This window comes from Oryzias latipes, chromosome 14, assembly GCF_053564925.1.
Source record: "Oryzias latipes strain Hd-rR chromosome 14, Olatipes_Hd-rR_3.1".
NCBI lineage: Eukaryota > Metazoa > Chordata > Actinopteri > Beloniformes > Adrianichthyidae > Oryzias > Oryzias latipes.
In genome coordinates this window covers 22,761,376-22,787,289 of record NC_136250.1, presented here as the reverse complement: position 1 = coordinate 22,787,289, position 25,914 = coordinate 22,761,376, and the positions used below count along the sequence as shown (strand labels likewise).

Sequence of the window (25,914 nt, the reverse complement as noted above, 5' to 3'; positions counted from 1 at the left end):
ATTCTCTTTTTACTCACCTCCGGAATTCTTTTTTTTCTTCTTCTGTTCAGTCAATTCTTATGCTGAAGTCATGAACGTCTTAGCCTTACACCTTAGTCATAAGTGCACTTACAGGTGGATATGGGGCTGTCTGCAGGTGAAAAATGTCCAAATTGTACGGGACATGCAGGTGAGCCTCACGACATTTTAGGGTCATAGACCATTCAGTGAACACAGAATGAAAATGTTCATGCACATTTTTTTCTGCGATCGACACAAGGGGAAGTAGGGGCGAAGTGGGTGAGATGAAGCCGTGCTGTACTGATTTTCCTTTTTTTTTTTCTAACAACCCCCCCCCCCCCAAGAAAAAAACAAAAAAAAAACAGTGGACTGCAGAAGGCACCTATTAGGGCTGTTCAAGTGATGAATGTGTGTTCCTTGCATGACTGTTGGAAATGAAGACAAACTAGAAATCAGAGTGTAGCTTATTTGGTCATCCTAATAGGCACACCTTGTATGTGCAGCATATGTGTGCAGTCAGTAAGGAGACTACCGCTATATGTGCACCTTGTTAATGGCCTGAATGTGGTGTAAGGGCACCGTATACAGCATCACCCAAATGTCACAAGTGCATACAACTTCCATCAGCCTTACAAATGCTTCACAATAGACTTACCACACAGACAGCAATAGTACTTTCCACTTTCTTAATGTCCCTTAAGGTCGCCGCAGTGGCAGTTCTACACTGAATTACTCCCTAGACTGTGAATTTCTTTCTAAGTGGACAAACTTGTGAAAATCATTCATTTCCTCCACTTTATTGTAAGGTTATTGCAAGGTTGTTTAAGGATAGATGGGAAGGTTTGTCCATTCCCATGAAGATCTATTCTTTTCAATTTGCTTCAGCATAAAAATGACAACAATGCTTTAACACTAAGTCCTAAATGTCTGAATTTCATTCTAAATTCCTGAGTGTAAATTAAGAAAGCAGAGTTTCAGCTTACAGGGGCTGTAGAATAGTTCAAAATGATGCATCTTCAGACGAAGAGATTCTCAGAGATATGCCTGTTTCGTGACAGCTGTGATCTTTTAGATTTGGTCTCCAGGAGAAGTTTTTAGCTGAAAGTAGACTGACTTCAGGCAGGATGTGATCTCACAGACTTGCAAAGAGCTCCTGGTAATAAAGTGGGATGTGGCATTTTCAGGAGCTTTTGCTCATATTTTTAAATAATGAAATGAGTCAAGAGCTGAAATATCCGTATACATGGGAAGAAGAAAAAAGCAGTGATTTACATGAGCTCAGCATTCAGCTAATTAGTCATTTCTGTCCACGTTTTTCTCATTACAGAAAGTTGTGTTACTCATGTTATCATGGTTTTGAATAACTCATGAGAACTTGGCATTTGGCTGCTGTGAGTTTCTACTTTACCTCATTATAAACAGTCTCTGACCTTTACATAAGGAGTGATGCACTTTTAGGGAGCAGAAGAATCTGTCTCAGAGTCCTAAATAAATAAAATCAAATTAAACACATGGAGTAGGAGCATCACCTGTCTGGGTAATTCTTTTAATTACCTTTTGGAATGATAGAGATGGTCGCACATTTTGTATGCTCCTTTTCAAAGAAAATGGTCGTAGAAATTGTGTAGCCACATGTGAACGCAGGAGTTTTGAATGTGGAAGCCCGAAACGCACATTTATGTCGACTTTTCATTGGAAGTGGTCAATGTGAATGTAGCTTAACAGATCCTAAAAACAGTATGATGTCACAGAGAAACCATTTATTGTTCATTTTTAAAGCATGTTGCCTCTGCTGATTTAGATTCAAGCAAAGTCTATGTAACACAAAGGTTTTTTTATTCTGAAATCGGCCCCTCAGGTCGTGCGCGTCATGACTGCAGATGCAGACGTGCAGCTTTTTGGTGTCTCTTTGAGTTCCCGGAGCTGAGCAGGGATTCATGGCCTCCGTGGCGTGGAGGCGGCGAGCAGAAAACTGTCCCAGCTCCAGCGACTCTGATTCATTATAAAGCAGAATTCCCAGGAGAACTGGACTTGATAAGCTCAGAGCCAGAAGTTCATCTGTCATGGTTACAGGAGAAAGATGTTTCTGGAAAAAGTCCTTTCATGTCTTCTTGGGTTTTACGGTAAGAGCAGCAGCAAAGGGGCATTTTCTGTGAGCCCGAAAGAAACAAAAAGGACCCGAGTGTGAGTGGGTTTTTAATGGAGCTGGCTTCTAAAAAGTTGAGCTCAGACTGGTTCAACTTGGTCACCACTGTGCTGCCCCTTCTGTCCTCATGTTCAACGTTTCTCTTTATCAATCTGTGCTGATCTGATATAATTGTCTCATTTGGACCTTATTTACAGCGAACAACAAATGAGGTGTTTATTGTCTGGTAGGTCAGATGGAGAGGTAATTTACCGTAGCCCTGCAGAATGATGGAGCCAGCTCTGGGAGGCATCAGTTAATGGGGAGCCGTCACCATGAGAAGGAGGTGGAGGCTTAAATCACTGTCTGTCAGCTGCAGACAGCGTCAGTGATGCAAATATCCTGAACATCAGGGTTCATGGGATCAGGCCATCAGACGTCTCTTCTAGGATGTTTAGAAAACTGCATCCACATCTCTAAATGACCAAGAAGCTCAGTAAAGGCAGTTTCATAATTATCTTATAGTAAGAAACCCTTTGAAGGAAAACATGAGTCTGATCCTTTGAACATTGAAGGATTGAAAGTTACATAAATAATTACAAAATAAAAGCTTGTTTCGTTACAGGCTCTGGTGTTTAGGCACGCCTCTGAAATATTGATCATTGTCTTAATTTTGGGTGTAAAAATATCAAACTAATGAAAATGGTGTTTCTTCTCATTCATTCTTAATAATATCAAAGAAAACTTTTACATATTTCATTAAAATTCAGACCAAATAGGAGAATAAGTCAAAACCCAATATACCTAATTTACTGTTAGTAGCAATATGTTTTGGCTTTTCCTAATTCAGTCTTACTCCCTCAAGACAAAAATTGTGTCAATGTTTTTAGTTTTGACTCTTAAGGAGTAAATGTACCAGCTCCTTGGTGTAATGTAGTTTAATTTTATTTTCTGGTTCTTGGGTCAAGAGCTCTTGGTTCCTAAAACGGTCTGAAACTGGAAAAGGATTTGTTCTTTCAGGCTGCAGCTCGGCGCTTTTGTGTCATTTTGAGATGTTGAGCCGTTTTGCTTTTAATAGCTGTGGGGCTGCGGCGAAGTGTTAATTTGCACTCATTTCTTCAGTTACGGTACTTTAAGGTGTTTTGGCAGCACCTGTTTGAAATATTTCAAAGTTAGGTGGGAAACTCAAAACTCAGAGACCAAAAGGTAAATGCACATCTCATTCATGAAGGCAAAATAATGTAATTAGTGTTTGCTGCATGAGGATCTGAATGACTGGGCAAAGGTTGTGATGTAGTGACACATCGCCATCACCGCAGATAGTTTGATTCCCTCTGCAAGACCGTAGGGAACATGAGCAAAGATAATCAACACACTAAACTCCAGGGACGGCATCATCCTCAGGTCTAAGTGTTTCAAGAACAGAGCTAAAATAAGTCCAGTGAGGGCTGCCAGAACCAAAAAACATCTTGAGGAAATATCCCAGAGCTTTGGCGGAAGTCTCCCAGCTAGTTACCAGTGTGTTGCTGTGTTGATTCAAAGATCAGTTTCAATGCTGCTGAACAATGACCAAATGTTTAAATCACAATGAATGATCATTTTAATTACAATGCTATGAGGTTTCCTACATTTCAGGAAAAAGTTTGCCCTTAGTGCTCTGTCTTAATGTTTTTATATGTTTAATTTAGAACTCTTTCAGAAATGTGTGGTCATTAAAAAATAAAATAGAAATGTGTAATTTAAGAAATAACGATATGATGTAAAATTACTTTGTCTAAATAAATAGAATTAAATCCATCACCTCCCGTGGATTAACATGAAAGTAACTGGAGTTCAGGATGTAACCACTAGGTGGTTTAGAGCTTAACAAGGTCAGTTTCTGTTGACTCATCTTTATTAATCTTATAACAAATATGTACCACCTGTGCCTAAGCCTTGAAACATTTCTGTTTCAACTAAATAAATAAATAAAAAGCCCATAGTTATACACACACAACCTCTGTAGCAGGATTGGGCGACCTACGGCCCTCGGGCCTGATCGGCCCGCTCCATGTTTGGTCCGGCCCCCTGAACAATATCAGAGACGCATGATTTTTTTTTCTCAATCTGACACCCGCGATGGAGACCCACATAGGAAGTAAAATTTTATTCACCCTTCTGTAGTCTATGCCCCGATCTGACAAAAAGCTACGCACCCTGTTCTATATTATGATTGGCTGGATATCTTTGAGTGCGATCAGATCCTTGTTTTCATTCTGTAATCCTGGACTTTTAATTTTTGTAAAAGGTTTGAACTTCAAGAGTTTAAAGAAGAGAAAAGTGTGAAAATGTTCATGTCTGTCTGAGAAAAGTGTATTTAGGCAGCGAGGAGTTTTACTGCCATAAAACATCTGTAATCCTACTCTGTGGATTTCACCGATCACTCGTTACTCTTAGAACGTAACTCCTGCTATAAGTGAGGGAATACTGTACTGGTGAAAGGTGATGCAGATATATGTCCAGCTGCAGCAGAAGACAGAAGAATTTGACTTTTTTTCATGATCGCTGGATGAGAAACAGACGTGTAGGACGCAGCGCAGCTGCTCAGTTCTATTTGTGAAGTTTAGCGCAAAATGTGAGATGTGTGAGGACCTGCAGCCCAAAAAGTTTCAAACGGACGATGAGGTGAGAAGCGCGACTATTTATGGGTTATATTTTTGAAATGTATTAGTATTTTTTCCGGACTTTTTTTCTTTGAAATTCACAGTTTTTTTTTTTTACTTCAGAAATAAATGAATGAATGAATGGAACTTTATTCGTATAGCACTTAACGACTCCTTCAGGGTACCAAACTGCTTCACAATAAAAGACAAAAGAAGTTGGACACATTAGAGAAAGAAGAAAGTTTTGTGGCCCTCAAAGAAAAAGTTTGGGGCCCTGCTTTAGAATCCATGTGGAATTGGAATATTTGTTGTTTTTCATTCTTCCTATCATACAAACGCCACATGAACGCAGCATTTCTCTAAGTTTGGGTTTTACACGAGGTACATCAAACGGTGCAATTGAGGGAGCCGGTTTAGCTCGTGCTGGTTTGCGGCGCCTTCCGTCCGTGAAACCAGGGTTCGACTCCGGGCTGCTCCCTGTTCCCTTCTCCACCTCTGTGCCGGTTCCAAGCCCGGTTTGAGAAGGTTGCGTCAGGAAGGGCATCCGGCGTAAAACATTGCCAAGTTTACCATGCGACTTGTTCGCTGTGGCGACCCCTGATGGGAAAAGCCGAAAGAGACACACAATACATCAAACGGTGCAATTGGCTAAAATGAGAACAAAAGCCACTTTTAAAATAATAGTGTTCTGTTTAAAATATATATTTTAAAACAGAACACTATAATTGGTGAATTATTTACGCATCTGCTCCTGGTCCGGCCCTTCTATCCAATTTTAGAACCCTTTATGGCCCACGGGCCAAAACGTTTACTCACCCCTGACCTATAGGAGCAGCCAATATGAAGTCTAAAGTGCTTCATAGACTGAAGTTTAGATTGTCCAACAAAATAATGAGGTTTCATTACCTTTGACACACAAGAACAATTTTTTGAAGGAAACATTTGTTATTTTCATGGTCAGTTTCTTACCCGGAAGGAGGACGACTGAATCTCTGAGGCACCGCCTTTCACTCCCTGTGGGTGCCGCCCATTTCATGACATCATCCTAAAGTCGGCCTCGGCAGCGTGTCTGCATTTCTCACACGAAAACAAACAACATCCGAATATGTGCAGATTGTGCATAGAATATGAAAGCATTTTAGCCGATCACCATTAGCTCCATGGAAAAAGTGGGTGCTGGCACCACAGACTCTTCCTGATAGGGGCTGTTGTCACTGATCTACATCACAATGTGAGAACCCACTTGTTTTTATGGATTGGGAAGGGTTTGTGCTCAGAGAACAGAGTTTTAGAGGAACACAGAAATGTGTGAACAGATCAAAATACTGCTTTGGGGTTGTTTTTTGTGAGGAATGAACATTATAATAATTAAAAGCTCAAAAAAGTTAATTTTGTAAAGTAAAGGCCCTCTAACATGAGAGTCAATGGGAAACGGCTCCTTTCTGAATCCAGTCTCCAGTGTTCATTTGAGGAGCCTTCTTTGCTTTTGGGTTTGCTTTATATTTGGGTTTTTGAGAAGAGTTCAGAGTTTGATGCACATCAGTAGATTTATTTTCCCTCAAATGCTTTTTGTCTCTATAAGCTATTGGTCTTTGTTCTGCCATTGTTCTTCTATGCAGCTTTGCTGTCACTTCCTGTTGCAGGAAGTGAAAGTTACACTAACAGAATTTTTTTTTGATAGGAATATTTTTAAAAGCCCTTTTTGACCTAACTAAAGAAAAGTTAACCTAACTGTTCTGCAGGTGCTGGGAGGCTCGGGACGCCTGTACGTGTGCCTCCTGTCCTGTCACTACTGCCCGTGCCCGGCGTTCAGTTACACCGTTCTGCGGAGAACCGAAGGCCTCTTGGTGAGTCTCACACAAGCGCGACCAAAGTCATTGTTGGTGGAACATCTGATAAACAAGGAAATGCAAAGTGACTGTCAAACTTCTTTAAGCTCCAGAAAACACCTAAAAAGATCTCAGTATTGCTTTGTTTCTCTAGAATGTGGGACGAGATCCACCTCTACAGTTTTTGTGTCATGCCAAAGAATTGAGTGCTGTTCTAACCTCCAATGAAACATTTCTAAACTCTAGCTCCCATAAACTTCAGTTAGGATAACAAACCTGTCCTACAACAGACTGATGACCTGCCCAGGGTGTTTCCCAGCTAGGCCCAACAGTGGCTGGGATAGGCTCCAGCAACCCAGTGACGCCAAAAAGGGATAAAGTGGCTTTGGAAAATAGATGGACGGAATTAAAAAACTTAAATTAGGAATACAGAGCTCCGGAACAACCTTCCAGACTGCCTCAAAGCCCCACAAAGCCTTGACACCTTTAAAAAAGGCTTAAAGACATTCTTTTTTAATAATTCTTTTTAGGACTGTTGTTGTTTTTCTTCCATCTTATTTAATAACTATTGTTATTCCTGTTTTATTTTGTAACGCTTTGAGATTTTTCCCCCAAAATGTAAAGTGTATTCTAAATCAAATGTATTATTATTATTATCATTAATTAATAAGTGACTTCAGCACTCTGAATATAATAATAGCCAACACGCATGTATCTACCATGGTTTCCGCCCTATAGGGCGCACCGGATTATTAAGTGCACTGACTGTGAGTGCTCTATTTTCATATATAAGGCGCATTAAGCAAGACAAAAGAGTCAGACTCTCGAACCCGTTTGCCGTGTTAGCATTTTCACAATACCTGTAACTTCCAACCTTGTTTAGGCCACGTAACAGACTGTTAACGCTAAAATAAACCTTACTGTGACTACGCTCAATCCTAAACCTTGTTAAGTAACACACAAAAAAAAAAACAGTCCAACACCGCTACATTAGCGTACTGACCAACCCTGTTTGCAACTCATAAAAAAACAGACTGACATTTTGACAGAGCGCCGTGTAGCTCTTAGAATCCCAACAACATCAGTAAACACAACCAGAATTAATCCATATTTAAGGCACTTTGCGAAAAACAACCATCCTCTGCTTCGCGTTGGATGGTTCAGGCTTACACAACATGTGTTGATTTCTGATAATGCACACTTTGTCGGCCATTATCCCTTACATAAAGAACTCCGGATTATAAGGCGCACTGTTGTTTTAAAAAAAAAATTAAAAAAAGGCTTTTAAGTGTAATTTAATACAGTACAGACCAAAAGTTTGGACACACCTTCCCATTTATTTAAATGAGAAGGTGTGTCCAAACTCTCAGTCTGTACTGTATATCAGAGCATTATCTAGACATTTCAGGGTGAAGCAGACCTGCACAGGAAGACATTGCAGAGCCTCAAAGACAAGACTGATGTTTTACTTCCTGGTTTTATTCAGGACCTGAGCAGCAGCATTCTGTATTGAAGCAACTGAATATTTCTCTTTAAGTTGGGTTTGAGCCGCTTGATTCTGAACCAGTGATTCTGGCAAAAAATAAAACAATTAAAATGTTAGGTTGGTGTTCTTCAGTAGAAGAAAGTCAGAAACTCCCCAGTTTCGCTCGATCTTTTTTTTTTATAAAAACAGATCCCCAGCTTTGTCTCCAGAGGAGCAGCTGTTGTAACTGCATGACATTTCCATTTCCTTCGGCCTGCTTTCATGACCTCAGTGTGAGAAGAGCCACATGAAACGAGACTGTGACATTTTTGTACCGTTCTATGACCAATCAAACTAAGCCTCGTTGTCCAGAAGAGACTTTGGTTCTAAAAAAAACAGGCCAGCTGTTAACAGGGTTAAACAGCGTTCAGTGTCGTAACTATTGAAGACATTTTAGATTGAGGAATCTGGATCCTGTCGTATTTCTCAACAAATCTTCTTTCTCAAATGTCACATAAATCAGAAAGCCTGATTACACCGACCAGGGTTGGAGACTAGAGACCTGGTTTCTCCAGGTTTTTAAAAAGATTCCTTTAAATGTTTTGTTTGAATTCCTTAAATAGATTAAAAAAAATTCAGTTATCATTTGGTCTGTGAGAACTGCATTTTAGGCTGAATTAAAATGAGTCCTGATCATGATGGCGCTGCCATCGTGTTTCACAGTTAAATGTTTCTTCTAGTCTTTCCTCCAGAGTGAGCAGCTCTTATATGGACCTATCTTGCCTCATGATCTCAGTGTTCTTCTCTTTTATTCATTTTAGAAGCGGACCTTCACCGATCACTGTTCCCTGTTCAGTCTTAAATTTGGCAGTAAATGTTTGAATGCCTGAAGATTTCCAAAGTCTGCTGGTCCTAAAGACCCACTCCGATCATCTTTTGATCTATTGTCAAAGCGTTCCCAGTGGTCTTTGAATTATGATGATGCCATTTTTAGCCAAAATCAATAAACCTGTTTCGTTTTGTAAGACATAGTTTCTGCAGAGCGTCAGTTGTTTATCAAAACCTCTCCTCCGAGTTGTGGGGGGAACCGTTGGAGTGGTGCTACTCCATCCCCCCTTCCCGTCACACATGAGAGCGCTGTACTGCTAGCTTACAGCCCCTCAACAAAAATGGCGTGCAGAATTGGAGCCATACAGTTCTGATCCAGATTCCCGATCAGACGAGGAAACAGAGACGTACATGAATCTATTTGTCTGTAAGGAGATGCATCTGAGTGGAGTGGAGCAGGAAGCTTAAGACCCGCCCAATGTTTTTTTTACATCACAAATAAGCTCTTTTTTGAATGACCTTTTTTGTCTCTCCTGCTTTACAATGATTTAAATAAAGAAATTCTCAGAAATGCAAATTTAAGTTTAGTTTTTTCCAATATATGTCCTTTATCATCCGGAAAACGGCACAAGAACACAACACCAAAAACCCATAGTTTTATCCGAGTGGGTCTTTAACTCTCAGAAATGTCACAGCTTTGTTCTGAACACGTTAAATTCAGATGAATTTGGATCCATGTGCTTTGGATTAAAAAGGTTCCACACCCTCCAGTGAGAGGACGATGAGACACTGAACACATCTGACTTTCATTTCATCCCAATCCGTCATAAATTCACAATTAAGATTTGTTTTGTAAATAAAACATTACCTTTTTTCTCTTTGGATTATTTTTTTATAGATGAGTTTGCAACTTTTTTAGGTCATATGCCCATTTTTAGTCTAAAACTTATAAACAATCATCTTTTAGCTGCTATCTTGCCAGTAGATTGTTTGTCAAAGCAAAGGAGTGTTTGTGTGGAGATGTTGAGGGCGTGTTTTTTTTTTTTAATGTCAGACCACTGATGGGTGTTTCTCCCTCTGGTGCTTTCCCAAATATTCTGAAGCAAGCGGCTTCAGCTATTTCTAACTAGCAGGGAGCTCTGCCTCCCTGGAGGTTGCTGCTAAATCCGTGTGAGAAACTGAAAGCTGCAGCAGACCATGGAGACTCCCCATGAGCCTTACTTCCAGAGGTCCCCATAAAATCCCAGAACAAGGTGAACAAAAAAAAGACCTTCTTTTAAGAAAAGTAAAGAGTTTATGCATTTAAGATGAGCTGTTGAGGGTTAAATGCTAAAAATAAGTCTAAAGAAGCAGAAAACGAGCTCGTGTGTCTGCATCTGCATAGTTTGATGGAAATGTTTAAACGAACCAGAGTGAGTGAGGATTTGTAAGAGGACTGTTTCCGCCAGGTAAGAATGTCCCTGATGAGATCTGTGAGCTGGATTTAGTGGAGGTAATTGCAGCTTTACACCCCCAATCATGCTGGGCCACGTGTGTTTAATCTGTCTGCGATCTTTTCCGGCAGTGCAAACACATCCTGGCCGTCTACCTGAGCCGGGCGATGGCTGTGACTCTGCAGGAGAGTGTGTCTGATCAGCAGATGTCCGTGCTGCTCAGCGGGACTGCAGCTCCGTGACACCCCCCCCACCCCCCACCCCACCCTCATCAAAGCAAGCTGGGCTCTGGTTTTCTCCACAGGCGACCCGAGCATGGGAGCTCTGCCGCATGTTCCTGCACGTTCTTCCAAAAGGCTGCAATGTTGTTGTTTTTTTTAAATAAATATTACTGATGTTAAGTGCACACTTTTTTATTTATTGTGCATTTTTTTTCTGAAGCTGCTTCAGTCTGGGAGAACAGAAGTGGCTCAGAAAACTTGTAAACATGTAAATGTCAGATTTTTCTTATATGTTTAAGTTTAAGATGAATAAAGCCAGAGCTTTAACAATATAAACATTGCCTTTATTAACAAAATAATTCACCAAACATACAGAAAGTTAGCAGACTTCCTGATTAGTAACGACATGGCACACAGACAACCTTGGGAATGGAAGGCAGGAATGCCGAACCAGCTCAGCTTTCTATGGTTTTACAGTTGAATCTGACAGAGAAAGCAGCAGTTTGACATCGACATCTTGCAGGAAGCTGGATACTTTGTCATTTTTTCAACAAATTGTCAACAAAGACAAAAACATGACATTACAGGTCAGTTTACAGTATAGATGTTGGAATGTGCTAAAGCGTGGACACACTGGTGTTTTAGCCCTTGAAGTCGGTCTGAGGCAGCTCATGTAGGGAGGCGGTGGAGGAGGAGTCCACCACGGAAAAACACGAAACAGGAAGTCTTTCATCTACGTAGTGATGCTCTCATGTGGTTAAAACACGCTTTTCCCGCATGCTCATCAACTATATCAGCAGACAGCACGAGTTCTGACTCAGTGCACACTACGATGATCCAACACCGGGGCAAACAGCCTGACTCTGTGACAATATTTGCTTTACATTATCTGCTTTGTGTTCAATCTTTTTCTTCCTCGCTTGTCTGTTGGCACACGGGAGCCAGCAGGGCTCAGAAGGCCAGAAAGTTCACTTCATTTCAGGATCTGCTTGACTGGCAATAGAAAAGAGTTGAGTGGGGCATGAAAGGAAGTTCAGAAATGAACCGGAAAGACTAAAGATGTTGGATTCATAAAACATGAGATACATCTGGGCCCAGAGCTCAGGTTAATGATGACTGATGCTGATATGTCATGTCGGGTTTCAGCACGTCATCGTCAGCTTGACATAAAGAGACTGAAGCTCTTTGTTGCTAAATGTTGCTGCTGTGGGTGAATAATGCTGAGATGAAAGCCACAAAGGCTTCCACTAGCACACAGAAACACATCAGTGCATCATTTTTCCTGCCATGGGATGATACAGACTCCTGTTTTCCTTCTCTGACTCTCAAACAACATAACTGTGGATTATGTGGTTGGAAGTGAAACTCTTCATGGATGAGGGTATCGGTTGGACCTAAAGTGACTTGAACACGGACTGTCTTGTGCAACAACAGTCTCGCAAAAAAACAAGTTTAGGGGAAAAAAGGATCAAATGCATAGAATTTTTTGACTTTGCCCAATTGCCTGCTGAACAAGACAATTTGTGACAAAAGGTCACGACTGACAACCCCAAATGTGTGGCAAGCCACTAATGAAACTGAAACCCTCAACTCTACTGTTTGGTTGAATGCTTCTCTTTACCAGACAGATCAGTAAAAGTAATACAAATGTTTAGAAGTTTTACTTCAAGAAACTTCATTTGTTCAAGTTAAATTTCAGATGAAGACCACTTTTTTTATCCCCTTAACCCTTGTGCTATCTTAGATGACCCCTACCTCGCATTAGCGTGTTATTCCTACCATGACAAAGGTGGATAAAGGTGGAAAGATTTCATGTAATCCATGGACACCAGTGAGGTTCACAAATCATTGAAGAAAAAAGGTTCAGCGCACTGTCTAGTGGGTCTAGATGACCCAACTCCCAACATTAAAGTGCCTAGGATAGCACAAGGGTTACAGACCCATTCTGAAGGAAATGGTGGCTTTGGCCATGTTCTTGCAGTAGTTTTTTTTATTATTATGGAGAACATTGATAAAACAAATTAAGCTTAGAATTGCATTTCTGGTTTTTCTTTATTCAAAATTATATATATAAAATTATGAATCAGCAGTAAAAAAATGGAGTTTGAAAAAGATCGTTTTTATGATGTAGAAAATACGCTGGCCAGGCCACAAGCTCCCTGCTCCGCTCCATTCTGATCATCCACTTGCAGACAAATAGATCCATGTACGTGTTTCTTTTCCTCGTCTAAGCTGGAATCTGGATCTAAACTGTACGTCTGGATAGCTTTGACATCGCTTGCCATTTTTGTTGCACCACCACTGACAGGATGGGTCTGAGCGGCTGTAACGTAGCAGGAGAGCTCCGTTACAGCCAAATCTGCCAAGACAATTATTTATGAATTTTTCAGTTTAGATGAGTGGTTGTCTCTGCTTGACTCTGAATCCAAGACATGAACAGTCACATGTTTGACATTCTTCATTTAATTGTAAGGTATAAGTTATTTAGTAAAACTTGTTATTGAATTTCATTGAGTTTTTTTAATACAAAGTTTTCAAAACCTTAAAACTATAAATAATCAAGTGAATCAAATATTCACAAATGGTTATGTAAAGTTTCTCCACACCCGTGATTGTTTTATTAGATTAAAGATTGAAATTGATGAAAACCGGAATGTATGTAAATACTAAAAATTCTTAACCCTTGTGCTATCATAGATGACCCCACCCTTACATTGACGTGTTCTCCCTACCATGACAAAGGTGGATAAAGATGGAAAGATTTCATGTAATCCATGGACACCAGTGAAGATCACAAATCATTGAAGAAAAAAGGTTCAGCGCACTGTCTAGTGGGTCTTGATGACCCAATTCCTTAATGTTAAAGTGCCTAGGATAGCTCAAGGGTTAATATATTCTTGTACAGGTAGTTCTGGGGGTGTCGAGAATGAAATTAAAAATAAATACATTTGTGAAGAATTCTTTTGATTTGTCACAAAACATAATAAATGATGACATTTCTAAATATTGTGAATTGAGTTTTGTATGACTGTGATATAAAACTAATCTACTGTTGAAAGGACTTGCCATAGAAATGTCAGTAAGTCATTTCCAGAAATGTTTCATTCAAACTGCATGGAAACACTTATAGGGCATTAAAAAAATGACTTCATTCAAAGATTCATTGCACTTAGTTGAGCAACAGAGTAGTTCTGCTGTACAAAGATATCTCTTTAATACTGATATGCAAACTGGCAGACCCTACAGCTGGTTGCAAATAGAAAAATAAATAAAGTATTTTTATATTTTCTTCTTTAGGGAAGGCAGTGATGGGAACACCTTCATTTTAAAAGGTTCACAAGCCAAACAAACCACAGATGACTACAGCTGTATCTTCCTTTAGGTCCACAAGTAAAGGTCTAGTTACAGTTTTCTTAAATTACATTCTAAAGCACTTTTTTTTTTCAACAAATAAATAATTTACCATCATGGTTGATATGAAGTAGCGGGTCAAAAAGAGGGGTGTGCTAACGTTGGCATCAGAGTGACAAATTGCATTTTTCGTTTGAATCCTCGTCACAGTCCAACAAATCCAGTTAGCTTTAGCGGTTAAAAAAATGTACAACACAAAAGTTAGGTAAGACTTGCTGTTGACCTTGTATTGGCCCCCTGACCATCACGGTTCATAAATACAGCACCACATTCAGGGCGCCATCGACCTCTGTTCTGTCAAACTCCTCCTTTTGTAAACAATTTTAAAATAAGAACTAGAGACGAAACAACCGAGCTGACGCAGATTTACAGCAGAGGGTCGATGGTCATGTGGATCTGGTCTCTGTTGCGTCTGCTGCCGTTGGAGCTCAGGTAGAGCTCCTCCCTGCGGCACAGGAAGTGCTGACTCAGAATCTTGCGGAAAGTGTTCCTAAACTCCTGGATGCGGTAGGCGTAGATGATGGGGTTGACTGCAGAGTTGGCATGAGAGAGGATGATGGCCACGTACATGACAACCGACGGCTTGTTCAGGTCCTTGTAAAACAGCGTGAGGCAGTTGAGGATGTGAACCGGCAGCCAGCAGATGGCAAACAGTCCCACAATGATGGAGAGAGACTTGGCGGCCCGGATCTCCTTTTGCAGGAGGCCCTGGTTCTGACTTCCGCCGTTGCCAACACACTTGAGCTCAATCTGTCTCAGCTGTTTCCTGGCCACTATGAAGATCTTCACATAGATGCCCAACATGATGAGCAACGGCAGCAGCACACAGACAAAAAAATTAAAGTAGACCATGTACTCCATGTCCACCACAGTCTCAAAGTAGCATTTGACCTTGCAGCTCTGCAGTAAGTGCCCTCTGTCTTTTGTCTCCTCGGAGTTCGTAGTGTTGTCCTTTACAGAGCTGTTGTTGCAGCTTTTGTTCTTTAAATTCCACCCAAAGAACGGGATTAGGCCAATGACAAAAGACAAAATCCATAAAATCGCAACGATCTCTCTGGCAGTCTTTCCCGTCATCAGCTCCTTGTACCTGCAGAGAAAACAGCAAACGTTCATCAGGTTTAGACAGACCAAAGAGGCGGTTCAGATTGCTGTTGGGCTGAACTGGATGCTCCAGTTCGAAGTTTTGTTCCTGTCCGTTATAAGAAGTTCTTTTGGTAAAACAATGCAAACTAAAAAGCTCACAGATGAGGTGTTGGTGCTCCTGAATCTTTCCTGTATTTGTGCTGATGTAGGTTCTATTCTGCACTAAGCGTTTTTACCACTGACTGTATATGAGAACTGGACCGAGTGATGGTGATGTCACTCATGGAGTGATTTACTTCCAGCTCTAACCAAAAAAATCTTTAAAAAAAATGGATTGGAAAAAAAATGTATCAGAGCAAGAATGGTTATTCTGACCATTAGAATGACTGGGTAATAACTGCTCATATCCCAACAGGATTATATGGGATTTTAGCTTCTTGGAACCAGTACTTCCTTTTTGCAATGCAAGGGCGGAGGGGTGACTCAGTCCAGTTCTCTATACAGAGTCAATGGTTTTTCCTCCTGTTGATATCTTGATTGCTCATGTCTGTGTCTGTGATGGTTGTCTTCACTATGTCTGGGTAACCAGTAAGTAGCTTAAAAGCTAATAGTCTTCTCAGCAGTTTTATCTCATGGTCAGGAAACATGATGTTAAGATGAAATACCAAAATACTAACTTTTAAATACTACGAATTATTCAATAGTTATACTGCAAGCTACAGTGATCATGGGAAAAACCCAAGTCTCTTTTTGTGAAATGACGTCACTCCTGAACATGACAGCAGGATGGAGATTGAAAATACAGGATTTTAGGGATTAAGCCAAAAGACATGTTTGGACTCAGGTCTTCAACAGCAGACACAGATTATCCATCATTTTCAGGAGCAATGATTAGACTTACTATTTGCAAAAGACATCCAATCTCTGGTGCCGGCTTAGTTCACCAGATAATGACTAGGTGGCTTGATACATAAAAATGGAGGTCCCAGTTGACTGTGATGCAACACCGTCACATAACTTCTTATAGACCTTATTTTATTTTATGTCGAAGTTTCACTCAGATAGAGGCTGGAACTTGATTTTTCAGGTGACTGCTGAATCCCCAGCCCTCTAACAACCAATTTGTTAGAGGGCTGGGGATTGTTTAGCATTTATGAAAAGGTGACAGCCCTATGGTGGACTGGCAACTCGTCCAGGGTGTACCCAGCCTTGGGCTAACATCAGGTGGCTTCAGTGACCACATGACCCCCGAAAAGGATTAAGTGGGTTTAGAAAATGGATGGATGGATGGAAAGGTGACAGCAAAAAAACTGATAACCACAGCTGAAAAACTGGCTTCAAATACAAACCTGTAGATGTCCACCTGTGTTTATAGGTTTATACTTTATAGCGATCGGCCATCGCTATGAAGTGTAAGTGGTTGGGATATGCTCCGACAGCCCCGTGACCACGAAAGGGACAAAACGGTTAACAAGATGGGTGATCGGCCATCACATCAATCATATCACGTTCCTACAACAATCATACTGTTTAGTTCATACGAAAGTTGTCTGGTTTTTCTTGTAACTGTCCATGAGTGGCGTTTTTACTTTTCAAGCCTGATGACGCAATCGTCTCCAGTCGTTCAGCGGTTTTGTGTTTTATTTATAGGGATATACAGTTTATATAAAGCTTGTCGTTTTATATATGCAAAGTTTTTTCTGATGATGCTTTCATCTGTATAAACAAGTTCATCATTATCATCTTCTTCTGTTTATTCCCTTTCGGGGTCACGTGGCTGCTGGAGCCTATCCCAGACACTTATGGGCAAAGGCAGGGGGACACCCTGGACAGGTCGCCAGTCTGACGCAGGGTATAAACAAAGTTTTTGATTAATTAATAGTGCAGACAAGGTAGGAGATACAAAAGGGTTTTTTGTACTTTAAAAGCCTCAACATACCAAGTAACTATACTTTTTTTTTTAAAGTTCAATTTGAAAGGATTTCCCACCCGCTCTATGTCTTCATCAAATATAGCTGAAGTTATAGTTGCATTTGAGAATAAATGTTGTGATTTATTTATTTTTCTGGTACCGAGTCAGAATGAAATAATGTCTAACCCCTTTTGTATTTGGAATGCAGTCTTAGCGGACTCGTCTTCAAAATCCAAGGACGTGGAAACGACAATTTTCGATCGAGTTTGTTCCGCCATTGCGTCTTCTAATCGCTCGAAAAAAGCTCAAGCTAAATGGGGCGATGTGCACGCCATCTTACTTCCTATCCGATGGTCTTGTGCCCAATGTGACCCAAGCAATTACAAAATGCTATGAAGTATAAACTGACCCTTAGCCTCACCGGTCCTGCATGGGGGTGGAAGTTTCTCAGTTTGGACTTGTTTGTTGCTATGCGATCTGGTCACATTGCAGCCATTGAGTCGACTTTGAACTCATCTGGACAACAGGGAAATCAAGAGAAGAGCATGAGGCGTCTTTTAGCTAAAGCTGGAAGGAATCCCTTGAATTAGCAGAGCAGCTCATCTACTTTAGAGAGAGGTTGAGGAGGGAAAGAATCAGGAGGACGTGTGCACATAGGTAGATATGAAGTGATAAGCAGGGATTATTTTGGCAAAGAAATATTCTACTGCTGTTTTGACAAGATTTTCAAAGAAAAAAACCACATCCATTCTTTCCTTCCAGTCTCCCATCAGATTTGAGGCTAAATGCCTGAAATGCAAGTCAGTGGCAGGAAAGAACAAGCAAAGGTGAGTCACATCCTTTTCCATCCAATGAAGCTTCATTATAAAGGAGTCCATGCATGTTTGCTGAGGTGCTCCACACAAACATGAGAGTGTGGTTCACAGAGGCATTGTGGGTGTTGTCAGCACAGAGAACGTGAGAACAGTAGAAGATCTGACACTGCATCACCTCGGTGTGCATCTAATAAAGACATGAAACAGGAGTCCATCAGCAGCAGGTGCTCATCCAGGCTGCACATGCAGAAGCGAGGTGAGTCACTCCCTGTCATCCTGACTGTCCCCATCATGTGAGCAGAGCTGGAGGCAAAGACAGACTTTCCTCAGAGTGCTCCGACGGGCGACCTCATGATTCACGCACATGCTCCCAGACACATAACTGCGCACACCAACACACAGAAGTCCGTCTGAGCTGGAGGTGTCACAAGAGATCCATCAGAGCTCAGCCGCTGCAGCACAGAACAGAACCAGCTTCACGCGAGACTTGTGCTTTGTTCAGAGGACTCCCCTTCGGTTCAGCGCCTTCAGGTGGACATGGAACAACCTGACAGGCCAGCCGACAAACAAACATGCAGCACAAGACTTTACTTTTATCCAAAACAGTTTTTGGACTAAAGACTAAAACTAATTTAGGATTTTGTCATGTTTCTGCATGTGATTTGAAAGGACGCCGATGCTCCTGAGGCCATAAAGCGAGCCTTCATGAGAGACACAGAGGACGAACTCTCTGCAGAAAAATCTCAAAATAGACTTGAAAAATACACCAGCTCTTAAACCGATTTTCATCCAAGCCTTAGCATAAAGTTGCAGACCTAAATTTGATGTTTATTCTTAAGGACACTTGAGTATAATTATAGCAAGTATACTGTGGACCAACTAAATTGGAACATTTTAAGTTTACTACAGGCCCGTATACTGTGGAGAGTATATAAAAAGTAAAATTCTAGTCTACCTTTAGACTTAGTACAGTTGTTGTACACTGAAAAGGCTACTATTTGCTAAGGAAGACAACCAGGTTTTTAATCAAAAGTGAGTGTTTACCTTTGGAAAAAGCTCTTAGTTACTGTAGAATGAATGTTCTGCCTCAAACACATTCCCTCAGCCTGAGTAGCATAGAAAGGACAAGGTTATCGCTAATGCTAACATTCTTTTTGTTTTACTTACACACTTAGTTGGCCTTAAGAAAACCATTTTTTAAATGACTAGTTTGCTTTTGAAAAAAGCTCTTATTTATTGCAGAATGAATGTTCTGCTTCAAACACATTCACTCAACCTGAATAGCATAAAAAGAACAAGACTAGCATTACTGATGAATTATTATTTTTTTTTACTTTCAAACTTGTTGGCCTTTAAAAACACCTGTTTTTTATAATGACCCTGAAAAATCACTCAACACAAAAAATATCAAAGATCAAAACAACAACTACAAAAAGCAAAGCAAATTTAAAAAAAAAATGTCATTACGTTTTAAAAATCAAAACAAAATTCCAGAAAGAAAAACACTATTCTAACAAAAATGAAACATTTCAGAAAGAAAACTTAATTTCAAGAAAAGAAAATGGAATGCTAAGAAATGAAACACAATCGGAAACCTGAAGGTATGTGTTATGCGCCATCACTGATTGGATGATGTTTGTCTGTTATTTCAAAGTTATTTGGCATGAAGCTCTACTGGATATTCTCCATACTAGCCATAAAACTTTTATTAGTATTTAGATTTTAAAGACGCATTTGAATAAGTCAACAATCAAACATCATCATCCAGTCAGCGACATCCCATAGTACCTACTTTTAATTTTTCTTATTGTGTTTTGTTTTTCAACATTTCATTTTGATTTATGGAAATTAGTTTTGTTTTCCACAATGTTTCTTTTGAATTTTTCTTCATTTTTTTGTAATTGTGCTTTGGTTTCTGGAATTTTTTGTTTCTAAATTGTAATGTTGTTTTTATTATTTTGTGTTGAGTGATTTGTTGGTGTGATTTGCACTTCTGGGCCGCCGTAGGTTTTCGTGGAAAAACCCCTACACTAACTGCAGAATGAAAGTTTCGCTTATAACACATCCTCTCAACCCCAATAGCTAAAAAAGTACAAGGCTAGCAATATTGTTAAAATTCCTTGTTTGCCTTTTTACCCTGAGCAGAAAGTAGTACACTTGAAGTTTAATTTCTTTTTAAGTATAAGTATGGCAAGTATAGTATAGACCATGTACGTTTAGTGTTAAAAGTATACTAATTGAATACTTCTTCAGAGTGAATTGGAACATTTTAAGTTAACATATAGATGGTATATAAAAAGTAAACTTTAATTTTACTGCCTCACTTTATGTCTCACATAGACTAAGTACACTTATAGTACACGTAAATAGACTATTTTTTGCTCAGAGAGACCAATTCAAAAGTTATTATTAGGCCTTGTAAACAGTAACTCAGAGCAAAATCATCGTCAGCCCTTTGAGAACTATTTTTGACGTCGCTCTTCTTCCATTTCTTTCATGAAATGTTTGTCTGCATCTGGTGGCTTTAAGAAACGCTCAGACCTGCATGAAACGGTGAGAAAACAAATGCAAACAAAAGCTGGAGGAGAAATCAGACCTGATGGGATGGACTCTTTTTCTGCCCTTTAATTATGATGGCAGGTCAGGCTGCAGTTGCTGGTTCTACCTAATTGGATTTGCAGCTTCATCTTCTTACAGCCTCTAAAGATGAGTGTGAGGGGGAAGTTGGTACCGACCGACTCTGACGTCAGACAGGATGTCTGAGCCGTCAAGGTGCAGTTTGGAACATTTCCCAGTAAAATAAAAGTCCGGTTTCCATAACAACACAGCTGCTCTTTCATCATTGGCTAAGTTTAAGCTTGTGTTTTATTAACAGCAGAGGTGCGTGAGTCCTGTTTAGAACTTGGACCCTGCAGGCATCCTGAGGGCCTGCCCTGGGGGAGCATAAATAAAACAGCACACCCCCCAAAAAGGGAGGAGAGCAAACTTCACAGCTCATCACGGTCTTCTGCACTGCGCTCTCCTTCCGTTCATTTCCCAGAGGATCCATCTCTGTCCATCATTCCCCACTCTCCCTTTCCTATCCCTGGAAACGGGGGGACGAGCGAACGGATTATGACGACAGCACGCCGGCATCCATCTTTGTTCTGCTCTATTCTCCCCGCCACAGGAGTTGCTGACCTATGCCAGGCCACACACAGCCCAACCGCTCCCAACATCCGCCTCCATGTCCGGCTGTGTCCACAGCCCGCCTCAGAATAATCCAACAGGTGTCTGTCTGAGCGGACAGTTAGGAGTTCACTTTGTGTCACTGCTGGCAGGCAAGAAGAAAAAGATGTGCTTCACAGACCACATATTTGAATTTGCAAATCAGAAGGGGGAAAACAAATCCCAACAACAAGCAGGGAAATCCCCAACCTTTTCCCTACAAGAGCCTTTCCTCCTTTATTCTACCGATTTTTGTCCAAATTATTAATTTGAGATGAATCACAAAACTCTAGTTTGTTGGCAAAACTCTGCGTGAAGTTTGACTCATTGCAAACGTGTTTTTCAAGTCAGGGCAGGTTTGAACTGGCCAGAATCCTGCTGGACAAAAAAAAACCTAATGGGAAGTCTGCTTGTGTGACGTCTTACAATAAATCAAAAGATGGACGCAGTGGGACTTTACTAGTACAAAACTATTTCTATTACTCCTAAACAAAAAACAAGAAAACCTTTTTTCTGAAATGTCTGTTCATCACATTTCTGTGTACAGAAGAGTTTTCAGCTTCATTCACTGTTTGGTTCCAAAACGATCACAGACCATTGAAGCTCTCAACAAATCCTAACGCCCAACATTGATCACGCAGTAACCATAACAGAAAATCTATACACACCTAATGGTTTGACATCACAGTCTGCATCATCTACTGTGGTGTCACTCAGGCTAAGATTTCACTATAAACCACGCCCCCCACAGCCACCGCCCCCACATACATACAGTTACAGAATTGAGCCTTTCCTCATCACTGATGGTTTAACGTCCATAAAAATAGGTAATTTCTTCCAGATCTCCCAGATTTCCCTGCTGTCATAACTCTTCTTGGACTTTTTGAAGCGTTAGTCAAGACATAAAATGTGTTTACCTCTGAGCCCCCTGATAACAAACTGGCAGCTCTCGCACATGGAGTCAATCCTTCGACGTTTCTGATGTGCTGCGATTATCCTAACCCCTTGTGCCATCCTATGGGGTCAAGATGACCATTGACATGTTCTCCCTACAATGACAAAGGTCGATAAAGGTGGAAAGATTTTATGTAATCCATGGACACCAGTGAGGTTCACAAATCATTGAAGAAAAACGTTCAGGGCACTGTCTAGTGGGGTCTAGCCCTTGTGCTATCTTAGATGACCCCATCCTTTAATTGGCGTGTTATCTCTACCATCACAAAGGTGGATAAAGGTGGAAAGATTTCATGTAATCCATGGACACCAGTGAGGTTCACAAATCATTCACTTGCTCCAAAAATTGATTCATTATTTTTCCTAATGTAACATAATTTTGCACATATTTTAATCATATACATGACTTTTATAAGAAACATAATCTGCATATATTTTGAATAACTGATCTGCTTTTGCCATGTTGATTTCTAAAAGTTATTTTTTTACATAATAATTTAAGTAATTCATCTTTGTCATGTGCTTTATGGATACTCCAGGGTTCTTAATTCTGTCTGATAAAAGCTAGGAACTGGATGATGATAAATCATGTAATAAAATGGTTACGGTAGAACAGGGGTGGGATTATATAAATTTGCTTCCTTCAACTCCCTTTCAAGCAATATTTATTAATATGTCTAAATATCCTATGTTTGATTTGTCATTGTATGAATGTATAACTGATGATTGTATTGTTGCTGTGTATTATTCTTATTTAATTGCTTGAAATAAACCATTTCAAATCAAATCAAATCAAATCAAAATCAAAAAACGTTCAGCGCACTGTCTATTTGGTCTAGATGACCCAACTCCCAATATCAAAGTGCCTAGGATAGCACAAGGGTGTTAGAGCAACGAGACAGAGGGACAGCGTGGCCAGAGCAGTTCTGGAAGATCTGTTTCCTCGTGAGGCTGAAGGCGTCCAGGCCTTCTCCTCCACCGAAACCATCTGCTGAAAACTTTCACCTGAGGCCGGATTTCATGAGGGTGCAGACTCAAGCTTGCACTCACTGATCTGATGATACGTTCACAATGAGGAAAAGACTAACTTTTTACTCGACTACAAAGTGACAAAGCCATAGACACTGCAGGTCAATCAGACACATGAAGGTTTCAGAGCAACTTTTCTCTCAAAGTGTTGTCAAACTGTCTGAAGTGTGTGTTTGCATGAGCATGACAGCCTCTGCCTCACACACAAACACACACAGAACTCATGTGACAGCTCTTTAGCTCGGCCTGCATCCAAAAACATTTACCACCTGCAGACGGACACGTCCCATCTCATGCTTAAGTTGTCAAATTTTCAATTCCTGGAAATATCAAGCAGCACTGCAGTTGTCCCTGCTGGCAGCTCATCCGCCCCCGTTTCCACGAGCAGAGGCTCCACAGCAGCCCCCGGCTGGCCTTTGCCGTCAGCTCCAGTGGAAGTGACGCGCAGTGGCAGCTATTGATCTGGTGGCTTCGCTGCTTTTCTGTCTAATTAGACTGCTATGTTTGGGGAAAAAGTTAAATCTCACTTGTGTAACCTTTGTGCTATCTTAGATGACCCCACCCTTACATTGACGTGTTCTCTCTACCATGACAAAGGTGGATAAAGGTGGAAAGATTTCATGTAATCCATGGACACCAGTGAAGATCACAAATCATTGAAGAAAAAAGGCTCAGCGCACTGTCAAGTGGGTCTAGATGACCCAACTCCCAATGTTGAAGTGCCAAGTATAGCACAAGGGTTACAAAGAAAGAACAGCTTGAAAAACCATAATGACCCAATAATTGACACCTTTCTTGAATGAAAATATTTTTAAAAGAGCAGAAAAGTTGCATGAAAACAGCAAAAATGAATAAATCCACTGAACAGTGGGTGGCAGAGATTTTGTATGACTCATTAAGGTTGTTTAGGAGGAATTTTGTTCATTATAAAATCATAGAAATAAATATTTCAAAGCCGAAAGTGGCAACTACATCTCTCCAACTCCAACACTGCAAAAACGGAATCTTAAGGACTTTTGTTTCAAGAAAGAAAATGGCCTATGTTTGATCTTGCAAGAAAAATAATTTTATCAAGAAAGTTTTTCAAAAGCAAAATAATCCTATTTTAAGAAAACATGTCTTAGTGACAAGAATTTTATCATCAAGAATTCTTCTTAAAATATTATTCTTGATTGGCTTTTTTGTTGTTGTTGTTGCTTATTTAAAGAAAATCTGCCAATGGGGTAAGAATTCTGACTTCTTTCTAAGAGCTTGTTTTTACAGTGTGAACACTTTCAAATAACTTTATCGTCTATATTTAAAAAGTATAGTTGTTAGTCATGACAAACCGTAAAATAAAACTCAGGATGTCTCATTTCAGCACAACGTCAAACAATAGTTGAGTGGAAAAAAACCCACAGTCAAGTATCAGTGGGCAGAATCAAGCCCAAACATCTACAAATGAGTTCTTGAAGCGCTGAGCAGCTGAAAAAAATGTTTAGGCAAAAGTTGAAAGCTGAAAATCAAAATTTAAAAAATCCGATTTTCATTAACGGACTGCATAAAAAGTGAAGCTGCACATTTGCATCACATCAGAAGGCTGCTGCTGTCTTTAGACATTAAGCTTCTGTCATTTGCGTTGATGTTCCTGGTAAAGCAGCAAACGGGAAATCCTCTGAACGTTTGGGAAGTGAAACCAGCCATGATGCGCCTCAGCTCATCTCCAGCCGCAGATTTTAATACCGTTAAGAGCTTCTTATCTCATTATCTGGATGATAACCAAGCTATTTTTCAATAATAAGGCAATACGCTTCATGTGATCTGAAGTGATACGGCAGAAAGCTGGGAGCACCTGCATGGAGGAGGAAGATGGGTTTCACGCGCCTCCATCACTCTTCCTCTGCGCACTTTCCCCTCTAAAAGTTCACGCTTCACGCTGAGAGTCACGTTTCAGAGACAGATGGATCAAACTCTGCGCTCACCTCAGCGGGATCTTGACGGCCAGATATCTGTCAATCGCAATGGCGAGGAGGCTGAAGATGGAGCTCTGAGTGAGGACCAGGACGAAGCAGGCGAGGAAGAGGCACCCGTAAAAATCCACATAAAGGCCCATGCTGATGGTGATCGCAAAAGGCATGGCGAGGCAGCCCACCAGGATATCCGCCACGGCCAGAGACACCAGAAAGTAGTTGGTGGCGTTTTTCAAAGTGCTGTTGATGGCGACCGCCCAGCACACCAGGACGTTTCCAGATACAGAGAGAAATGCGATCACAACTTCTATAACGATGTAGAACGTGTCCACCTTATGCTGGTCCGTTTCAGGACTCATGACTCTCACAGATCCTGGTCCTGCGCTTTCAGTCCCAGAGGAGCGAGCGGTGGTCCAGGAGTACTCCGCGGCTGGCTGCCATCTGATTCTAAAGGACTCGAGTCTTTTGGTTTAAGGAGCGCGGAGGACGCAGGGGGAAAGTTGGCCCGGCCTCGTGGAGTGGCGCTCGCGCCGCTCTCTGCTTGCAAGACTCACTTCACTGAGCCTGCGCATCTCTGCTGAGCGCTTTCACGCTTTCAGCGAGCGATCGCTGGAGCGCGCGAGGAGCATCTGCGGCGCAAGCAGCGTCACGCAACTGCCCCCCCCCCCCCCCCCCCCCACGGCACTTTTGAGAAGAGAAGAAAGCTTACTTTTAGAGATGCCACGCCCCCAGTCCAGAATCACACGAGACACATGAATGTCACTAAAGTCAGTTTGGGAGGAATTCCGAGTGAGCGTCACGCGTCATGGCTAAATGGCGTTTGGCTGCTGCACCCACGTGCCATCGCTGCGCAGTGCATGCGCACATCACAGTCACTTCATCTGGTTTCCGTCGTTCATTTGGTGTGGGTGGAGGGGGGGGGGGGGGGGTAGATAAAGTTTTAACTATACTGCAAAACTCTACAGAAGTCTGAAACTAAGAGGTTTGCTCTGAAAAGCAGGCAGCTGTTGG

The 25,914-nt window shown here is 41.0% G+C and overlaps 2 protein-coding genes across 2 annotated transcripts in view; one reads left to right on the top strand and one right to left on the bottom strand.

Moving 5' to 3' along the window:
- zswim7 (zinc finger, SWIM-type containing 7) overlaps positions 1-10,879 on the top strand; it is a 16,679-nt gene extending 5,800 nt beyond the window's left edge. The window contains exons 4-5 of the mRNA XM_004076621.5: positions 6,510-6,614; positions 10,454-10,879. Of these exons, the coding sequence (XP_004076669.1) occupies positions 6,510-6,614; positions 10,454-10,564 (216 nt within the window). The 3' untranslated portion in view covers positions 10,565-10,879. The remainder of the gene's footprint in view (positions 1-6,509; positions 6,615-10,453) is intronic.
- adora2b (adenosine A2b receptor) lies at positions 10,866-25,914 on the bottom strand. The gene is made up of 2 exons (XM_004076713.5): positions 24,916-25,914; positions 10,866-15,041 (listed from the first exon to the last, which is right to left on the bottom strand). Exons 1-2 carry the CDS (start codon positions 25,260-25,262, stop codon positions 14,321-14,323), a joined length of 1,068 nt encoding a protein of 355 aa, XP_004076761.1. The 5' UTR covers positions 25,263-25,914; the 3' UTR covers positions 10,866-14,320.